Source organism: Charadrius vociferus, unplaced genomic scaffold, assembly GCF_000708025.1.
Source record: "Charadrius vociferus isolate BGI_N301 unplaced genomic scaffold, ASM70802v2 scaffold62, whole genome shotgun sequence".
NCBI classification, from domain to species: domain Eukaryota; kingdom Metazoa; phylum Chordata; class Aves; order Charadriiformes; family Charadriidae; genus Charadrius; species Charadrius vociferus.
The window spans coordinates 345683-355643 of record NW_009647419.1 but is presented as its reverse complement, the minus strand read 5'-3'; the positions used below and the strand labels follow the sequence as shown (position 1 = coordinate 355643).

The following is a 9961-nucleotide window of genomic DNA, read 5'->3' as shown; positions in this document are numbered from 1 at the left end:
AAACTAAGTGAGGCCAAAGAACTACAGGTCATTTAAGAGAATCCAGTGAAGTCAATGATAATAACTGCATACGCAAGGATTTCTTGTGTAAGTTAAGACAGCAGAAATAGGTTTGCGAATTGCAAGGATTTTCAAAATTTTAAAATCAGATATTGTCACGGTTTCTGTTTGATTTCATAAAAGTGAATGAAAAGCAGCCTGGACATGAGTGTTTTCTCTAAAGGAGGTTCAGGCCTTGCAGTACACATCATATTTTAACTTCGCTCCCAGCTTAGTTCCTTCTAAGCACACTTTGAATTTGGCATCCATTTCCTGGTTCTGGGCTTCAGTGAAAAGATTTTTCCAGTCTCCAATAACACCTGGAATATAAAGAAAAATAAAATATTACCCTTGACTGTAAGGACCAAGGAGTATGATTTAAAACAAAAAAACTACCTTGTCTCTCTTATTTCAGGATAATCCATTTCTTCTTTTTTTTTTTGTCCCCTGCAAGAAAAGAATCTCTGACCCAAGAATACACTTTTATGTTTGCCTTATGTTTGGTGCTCTCAATAGAATATGAATGTAAAGCAAACATAGGAAGCTACTGGTCTGCCTTCATAGCTTTGGCATGTGTCTTGTACAGCTGCAGAAAACTACAGAAGATGACCAGCAGTTGTGAAACCAACCCAGAAAGCTCAAAGATGTGGCTTTTAACTGCAAGAGCTTTGTGCACTGTAACCAGACACTGCCCTAAGCTCCAGTCTACCTTTAATTTAGATCTCAGAGAGCCCACAGTCTGAGCTTGTCTGAGTCTACAGCTCTAGCTTGACCCATGGCTAAAAGACCCAGCTCTGTCTGTGGAGTGTCTGGATTCCACCTCTTGACTGGCAATCACAAAGGTTATTTAGAAAACCCAGGAAGAAAAATCTATGGAGGCATTCTGCAGACCGAGCGCCAGGCTACCCCCAGTACTCACAGATGCCAAAATAAAACTCTTCTTTGTTTTAATTGGTGCTTACTGCATACCACGACTGAAGGGTGTGGTAGTTGTAGGGTACTTCTGCTAACCACATTATACAGGGCTTTACCAAATGGGACTGGCCTTTGTGATGAAATCAAGTGACAGCATCCTGAATCACAATCAGTGTTTCTTAAACAATTCCCAGCCTTGAAAATTCACCGCCCTGGCAAAATACAAACCAATGTACCTTTGCGGAAAAGAACTGAGCCAACAACACCATGAGTCTCCTGAGCCTTATCCTTCACTGCCTGGAAGGTGGCCCTGTCTGCAATGGACTGGATCTGCTCTGCGGTTGGGGAGAATCCAAAGAATTCCGCTATCTGCTTTACACTGGCAGTCAAGTTCTGAAAGCAATACAGTGAAATGGAGTCATGCAATATGCTTCCTCTAAAAAAAGGAGTTAATCCACTTGGGATATGCATTGCCATCATGTCTTATCAATATTTTCCTTCACAGTATGTTTTCTGCATTAAATTGGAGCTCAGCTTTTGTATAGCCAGACCCAACTTGTCATTAAAATCAACTTGGTTTTGCTCTTTCAGAAACCTGTGCCTTCCGCCGTTAATTTCAGCAGATTTTGAGGAATGGGCCCAGATGTGGTTTCTCTGTCAAGTACACAGCATCTGCTTTACCTCTTTAAGGTCTTCATATATTATGAACATAGTATTCTCATCCTCAATGTGTTTGTTCCAGGTGACTGCATGATCAAAATAGGATCCCCAGCCGACTATAAAGAAGAGCAAAAAGCATCAGTGTGACCTTCTTTTCTTACCGGGTACTTATTTCTCTCCAACTGAAGAATTGCCTTTTATTGCCTATCGGTTATATCAATGCAAACAAACAGAACAGCCTCTCCTTTCCGTGGTACTGTACTGCACAACAGAATGACAGAGGCTTCCTCTGGTCTTTTGTAGGTAAATGGTTTCCACACAGAAATATGAACTTCACTACGTGCTTCCCCTCTGTTATTATATTGCCATTAAAACATCTCTTAAAAGACAAAGCCAGACATCAGTCTAAATCTAAAATCTGGGTTGCTAATGAGGTGTTTAGCCTCATGTTCAGAAACAGTAAAGACAACAAATTGTCATTTCATTACCACTTCAGATCTGTAGCATTTCCTCCATCACTAAGTGGCAGAATGTTGACCAAATGCCATTGTCAAGCTGCCATGCAACTCCCTCACTCTTGCCTGGAAGAGCAAAATACCCAGAAGCAAAGCATCTTTTGGACATTCTCCCCATTCTGGCATCCAGCTGCCTCCTTTATCATGATGTATTGCCATCAGTAAACTAATTATGACACAGCTGTTTTCCCACTGGCCTCATTTAGTTGTTTTAAATTATTTTTTTTTGTTGCTTCTTCAGCTACATTCAGTAACTACAACAATACCTTTCCCATTCATGAACTCCGAGAAGAACTCGTCCCAGGAGCTGTAACTGGGGACGCTTGGCACATTGTTGTGGAAATGGAAAAATGAAACAGCTGTATCTTTAGGGTTTCGAAACAACACTAGTATCTGGAGTGGGAGAACAAGGTCAACAATTTTAGATCACTTATTTCCCCTGGCAACCAAAATGAGAGTATAACTAACATTCTACAATCAATAACATACTGGGGGCTATAAAATATTTTATTAGTTAAGGCATGGAGAACAAATTTATAATGTGATCATAATAAAGACCTTGTTACTACTTCTAAGATTTGCTGATGTCATGAAGCAATTGTAGAAAGAAGCAACTAGAGAAACTGTAATACTGTCATTGAATACTATCCCAGAACTACCTAAGACCTGGGAAATTGTAAGGAACCATTTGCCAACCCCCTGCTAGGAAAAGCTCTGTTCGATTCTCCTTCAGGAAACCGCAGCTGTTACAATCACCTCCCATTTTTCAAAGCATGGCAATAACGTTCTTGAAATCCTAAGAGACTGTAAACCTCAGAGAAGCATAAACACTTCTGAAAACATGTTATACACATTAAATTTTTTTTTGTTATACACGTTATATTTTTTCCTGTCTCACACAGGAAAAAATACCAATGAAACATGGAAAAACTCTCCATTCCTTAACCAGTTATTTCCTTCATCTGTAGCACATCTCCTAAGTAAGTGCTATGTATCCACCATTGTTCAGTGACCGAATATCAGAAATACTAAAGTTTTAACAGTGTGACTCTTTGCAAGGAGCCAGTCAATGTCCCAGAAATACTGCTGCCACATTCATTCCCACCATGGCTGTGCACAGAAGAGTAGCATAAAAAAGGAAAGCGTGACACTCCAGCTGCTTCTGAGCACTGCAACAGCCTCTAGATCTGTTCTTGGTCACGTCAACTCCAGCGCCGCTAAGGCTGCTGTAAATTGTAGGGGGTGCTAAGCCAGCCCAGGAATCATAAGACTCCCACTGTCTCCAAGTTGCTTTCCCCCAGTGCCACCTGCCTGGGCACATGAAAAGGATGTGGCCCCAAAATTATTCTTGCATGCTGGTACTGTCAGAGAGATGAGGCTTGTTCTTGGAAAAAGAAAAAAAGCCCACCTTGGCTTTGTTCTTGAAAATAGACTTGGGGAGGCAATCATAATTCAGATGTGTTGCCAAAATCCTTGGAGATGGAATCTGCTTCATCCTCTTTAGAAATAAACAGAACCATAAGTGAAAACAGGTTTATTACATGGGTGCAGCAATGATCTTTGAGAGTCGCCTGTGTGAAACAGCCCCTAATCAAAAGGCATTAGTCATCCAAGATTATCTTTTTTCCCCTCTCAGGAGAAATATCTTTGCTTGCTGCATGACTTCATTTTAATAACTTGTGTGCGGGGGTGCAGCAGAAAGAAAACAACAGACTTTAAGTGGTTCAATAGTTTCTTTTCACTAACCTGATATTTATCTGGATCTCCACATTCAATAAATGGTAGTTCTGTGCTTACAGGTTTACTCTGGATAGTTGTAAATATCAAATCACTTAAAATCTGGATAAGCCAGTTCACACCTGCACCAAGAAACCCAGAGAACAACACGAAACGTATCAGAGGTTTATGTAAGTTCTTAGAACCTTCTCATGAAATGGCTTAATTCAGCACAATAGACAGTCATCAAATGACAAATAACACTAAAGCTCTCAAATTATTATAAACAAAATAATGTTTTCCACTAATGAGATACTCTACAGCTTCTTAACTGTGACCTTCTTGGCTCACTTATAACTGGTATGTGGAAAGCACTGGGTGCAGAACTGACTCAATGATGCACTTAAAACATCAGTGACAGACAACAAAGAGAGCTTTCCTGTCTTTTACAGAGAAACACCTGGGAAGGGTGTGGATAGGAGAAGGAAGGCATTAGCAAGGAGCTTCACTCATTTTGCCAAGGAAAGCGTCTGCCTCTCTCTACTGCCTTGGGTCAAGGACGAAATGGAGTCATCTACTCAATGTTACTGCCAGCGCTTGTACTCAGTCGTGCCTGTTGCTGTCTCCATAAAGTGCATGCCAGAACAAGTGCTAGAAGAGCTGTTACCCGCTGGACACCTGCATCTCTCCTCACCCCTCACCCTTTGGAAGGGATCTCACAGTAAAGCCTCCCCCATACCGCATCCCGTTCCAGCATGAGCCTGTGGCCAGCTCCTGGAGCTATGCCGTGGTGCCTGCTTCCCCAGGGTTTCCAGGAATCACATTTGCTCCACTGATGGATGCTCTGCCGATTGCTGGCAGGACAGACTGAGGGAACAGCGTGTTCACCTTGGCCTGCAGCACCCTCCCCGCATCCTTGTGGGGAGGCACTTGGAAGGCTTCCTGCTGGGCCCACGGAGATGGAGCTGTAGAGCTGCTGCCGCCTCCTGCATGCTGCAACTCCCCTGTGAACGCAGCTGCCAGAGGCACTAACAGGGAACACACAATGCAAACAGCTTTAACCTCCTCTCTTTAACCTCATGCTCTCAGTGGAAAGTATTCCCAGAAAGGAGTAACTTCCACCCTGTTATATAAAGTGCCTCAGGATGCTTGGGTGGAAGCAGCTGATACTTGTCATTTATACAGTAATTTGTATACATCATACATTGTCTAATATTATATATATCACATGTATATACCACCCAATATCATATTTATATAGAAGACATTGTATGATTACATCATTTATATCACTCTCCCATTCATATACAGACCAGAGCCCAAACCATTAAGAGTCTCCAAATCCACGTCCTCATCTGCCCAGTATTAACTGCATGTGCACAACTAAAAATTTTATTTTAACGAAAACCTACAATTGGTAAACCTAGAATTCCTAGTCTCTAAATCCCCTACTGGCTTCCCCAACTGTGCAACCTGTCCCTGGGAAGTACTGTATCCTGGAGCTCCATCATCTTTTACCCCTACCTCCTCAGTAGCTCTCTGCATCCAAGCTTTCCTCTGCAGTGTGCACAGCTGAGTTGGGGGAAACCTTTTATATGGTGAAACTTTACTGTAATTTAACCTTCATAATACTTAATAAGTAAAAGGAATGAGGACAATATTAAAGCTTTGAGAAACAAAGCTTTTGAAGGGCCTCAATGCGCGTCCTTCTTCAGGCATGTTCACGACCATTTAAACCTGGCAAATGCCAAAGAGTTTGAGCCCTGCATGGAAAACACCTGCGAAGCTGACAGAGGAAGCCAGACACCAGGCTCCCTTGGTTCAAGAAGGAAACAGGCCTGCAGAGAGATTTTTATTGCTGCCTCATGACATTACAACTTGGTGGGTCCAAGATCATCTTGAGTGCCATTATGTGGCACATGCAGGACAACCACGTGATGAGGCCCAGCCAGCATGGGTTCATGAAAAGCAGGTCCTGTTTGACTAACCTGATCTCTTTCTATGATAATGTGAACCACTTAGTGGATGAGGAGAAGGCTGTGGATGTTGTTTACCCGGACTTTAGTAAAGCCTTCAACACTGTTTCCCACAGCATTCTCTTGGAGAAATTGGCTGCTCATGGCTTGGACTGGCATACTCTTCACTGGCTAAAAACCTGGCTGGATGGCCAGGCCCAAACAGTTGTGGTGAATGGAGTTAAATCCAGTTGGTGGCTGGTCACAAGTGGTGTTCCCCAGGGCTCAGTGCTGGGGCCTGTTCTGTTTAGTATCTTCATCAACAACCTGGACGAGGGGATGGAGGGTACCCTCAGTAACTTTACAGACGACACCAAGTTGGGTGGAATGTTGAACTGCTCAAGGGTAGGAAGGCTCCACAGAGGGATCTGGACAGGCTGGATCGATGGGCCAAGACCAACTGCATGAAGTTCAACAAGGCCAAGTGCTGGGTCCTGCACTTGGGTCACAACAACCCCATGCAGCACTACAGGCTTGGGGAAGAGTGTCTCGAAAGCTGCCTAGAAGAAAAGGACCTGGGAGTACTGGTCAACAGGTGGCTGAATATAAGCCAGCAGTGTGCCCAGGTGGCCAAGAAGGCAAATAGCATCCTAGCCTGTATCAGGAATAGAGTGGCCAGCAGGACTAGGGAAGTGATCATCCCCCTGTACTCAGCACTGGTGAGGCTGAATATTGTATTCAGTTACTGAATATTGTATTCAGTTTTGGGCCCCTCCCTGGAAGAAAGACATTGAGGTGTTGGAGGGAGTCCAGAGAAGGGCAATGAAGCTGGTGAGGGCTCTGTAGCACAAGCCTTATGAGGAGTGGCTGAGGGAACGGGGGCTGTTTAGTCTGGAGAAAAGGAGGCTGAGGGGACACCTTCTTGCTCTCTACAACTACCTGAAAGGAGGTTGTAGCGAGGTGGGGGTTGGTCTCTTCTCCCAAATAACAAGCAATAGGACAAGAGGAAATGGCCTTAAGTTGCGCCAGGGGAGGTTTAGGATGGATATTAGGAAAAGTTTCTTCACAGAAAGGGTTATCAAACATTGGAACAGGCTGCCCAGGGAAGTGGTTGAGTTGCCATCCCTGGAGGTATTTAAAAGACGGGTAGACATGGTGCTTACGGACACGGTTTAGTGGCAGTTTTGGCAGAGTTAGGTTAATGGTTGGACTCGATGATCTTAAAGGTCCCTTCCAACCTAGATGATTCTATGATTCTAAGTGTTGTATCAAGGGGGCAAGAGGGAGCCCAGCAATTCCTGGTTTCAAACTGGGCAGATAATCTTTTCTTTCTTTCTCCTCCTCTCTGTCGTCCTCCCCCAATCCCCCCCCCCAACTCACACACACACTTTGCAAGCTGTAGAAAATTAGGACAAGAAATCTATTCAGCACTGTTTAAGAGCATAAAAGCAAACATCCAAAATGGGAGAAAATTCCAAAAGATTTACCTGTAGATTGTAACTACACTGCGCTGCACAAACGCAGCATTTTCTCTCCCTCCTGCTTTCCTATTTCTTCTATGCCACCTCCCATACACGCCTTTCCAGCAGTGGCTGCCAGGTAACAGTGTGCTGCATTCCCTGGCAAACCACAGGGAGCTGTGTACTCTCCTCTCCTACTGAACAACTGGCAGTGGCCTTTGGTAAAATTTCCCCCTGCTGACCTACCACAGACTGCCAGATATTAATGGTGTGAGATCTCTTTCTTTATCTACTGATCCCTCTCCCTAAGCAGGAGAGGTTTACTGAGTTACTAGACCTCAGATGCAATCAGCATCACGACTCCGTGTCTGTACTCTTCCAAATTCTGTGAGAAATCAAAGCCAGTGCCAAGTTATGACAATGACCTTTTAGGTCTTTATACGGTCCAGCAGAACCCTGGACCCAAACCCAAAGGAGTTACAGGCTCCTTAAAATAAAGATGCACATTTCACATTTTGTGCCAGCTGCCCTCGCTTTCTCTTGGGTTCAATGTTCTCACAGCTGCTATAAATTCACCCTAAACATCACAGACATACTTCTTAAGCCCCTAAATACACCACAGTTTCTTTCCAGACCAGAACTTGCCAACCAATGGGAATTCTATGTGCTGAATGAGACCTTGACCTAGGACTCTCTGGTTAGAGCCCAACTTGACCACATCAGCTACCATGCTAGTGCAATGAAATCCTTCCCTGGACCCAGACTTTCTCCAAGAACCCTAAGCTTCCGTTGGTTGCATCTCAAAGAAGAAATGTATGCTTGGATAGGATTTCCTAGATGAGCAAAACCCATGCCTTCCTTGTAAGCAACCACCTCACAATTCACATTTAATAAAACTAATCAAAATCAACTGGTTCATTGGTTGGTTGGGGTTTTTTTACTGCTCCTGTTGCACCTTTTCTCCTTTCTGCAAACCCCTGACTAAAAGATTTAAACTTCTAGTATGTCTTAGTCCATACCATTTTGCAGTAACGAAACAAAAAGCAATACTGATACTGAATAATGCCAAGAAACAGCTTACAATTTTACAAGTAACGATGCTGTGCCATGTCACTTTCTATACCTTAAAGAGTCTAATGCATAACTTCATTGCTTTTGTACACCACATGACATTACTAACACGCTTTTCACAATACAGTTTATCATACTGGCAGAGTTGTCTTGTCCTACTGATATGTAAAAAACTATGTACTTTATTCTTACTTCTTCAGCCAAAAATATCTTTGAACACTAAAACTTCTTTTCCTTTCAGAAACATAAACCATATTAAAAAGCAGTGGAACAGACTACTTAATTAAGATAAAGCAGGACAAAAACCTGCTGCCTCTGGCTGAAATAGTAGAAATGCCCAACATCCTCACACAATGTACAACCACAATCAGTTGGTTTTCTTTCTTATTGTGTCAGCTAATTAATTACAGTATTGTAGACTACAGCAAGCAATTCATAATGTATTCACCGCATTTGGGGTAGGACACCAGCACCATATCATCTCTTCTGGCTTCCAGCTTCTCCAGGGCTTGGAATGTTTCCACGCTGCACACTGTGACAGGATACGGGATCCCCCGATAGGAGAACAGCAGATCCTTCAAGGTAAGCCCTTCAGACTTTGCCAATGCTTTATTTATCTCATCAACAAAGGCTCTTTTATCCTCAGCCATGTTTACCACCTTTGGGGTGCAAAACTGTTAAGTCTAATGCAGTAAGTGCCTTCAAATAGATGTTTTTAAGTGGCGGAGCAGATATCCTTGGCATTACTTCTACCCTCCCCCAAATTTGATACGTTTCTTTCTCTCCTCCCTTCCCACCTTTCTGGAAATGGAAGCTGGGTTGACCCTGCCCACTTACAATCTACAGAGCACTAACTACTTTAGTAAGAAATCCCACTGACAGCAAGTAATATTTGGAAGCTCAGCCACCAGGGAAAACAGAATTGGGAAATGAATTGCCCTCTAAGAAAGAACAATAAAATATTGTATCTAATCTTATGTGACATTAATAGGAAAAAAAGCATCTCACAAAGAAAAGAAAGTCCCTAATAAGAAAAATCCCAAGAGGTTTTATTTTGGCAATAATGTTAGCTCTACACTATGAGTTAAAAGAAATAGATAGTAACAGAAAACTGAAATCAAAACCACAGAAGAGTACAGAGGGAAAAGATGCTGCCATTTTAGGTTCGAAATGCCCCCTGTGGGAGCTAGTCTGTACTAATGTCCTTTTTCATGTTAAAAACACAGTTAAATACCGAGATCTTGCACGGTGCAGTTTTTTTTCAACATTCCCATGATAGAACTAGGATCCCTTTTTAACAGCCATGACCATTATGCATCTAGCAGTGTTCTCCTGTAGCTGGAAACCCAGCCAGAGCAGAGCTGGCTCCCTGGGGGAGAGCAGAGCCGCTCTCCCACCACCTGAAGCGGCCGCAGAGCAGTACAGAGGTGCAGTCCCACCCCTTCACCTGACGGGACACCCGCTCTACAGCCCCAACGTGGGGCAGCGAGGCCTGGCCCACCCTCTTAGCTGCGGCGGGCACACAGGCTGCCAGCTCACAGCTGAAACAGCGAGGCGAGGGCAGCGGATGCCCCCAGGCAGCACGGAAAGGCAGTGGGTGGCGAGTCGGATCTCCTTCCAGCAGCCAGGG

At 43.6% G+C, this 9961-nt stretch overlaps 1 protein-coding gene across 1 annotated transcript; it reads right to left on the bottom strand.

The window, feature by feature from the left end:
* Window positions 1-228: 228 nt before the first annotated feature.
* On the bottom strand, window positions 229-8981 carry SULT6B1 (sulfotransferase family, cytosolic, 6B, member 1). Its single transcript, XM_009880387.1, has 7 exons — window positions 8780-8981; window positions 3876-3988; window positions 3538-3627; window positions 2396-2522; window positions 1636-1730; window positions 1191-1347; window positions 229-359 (listed from the first exon to the last, which is right to left on the bottom strand). The coding sequence occupies exons 1-7, from the start codon at window positions 8979-8981 to the stop codon at window positions 229-231; spliced, it is 915 nt and encodes a 304-aa protein (XP_009878689.1).
* Between the last annotated feature and the right edge of the window lie 980 nt (window positions 8982-9961).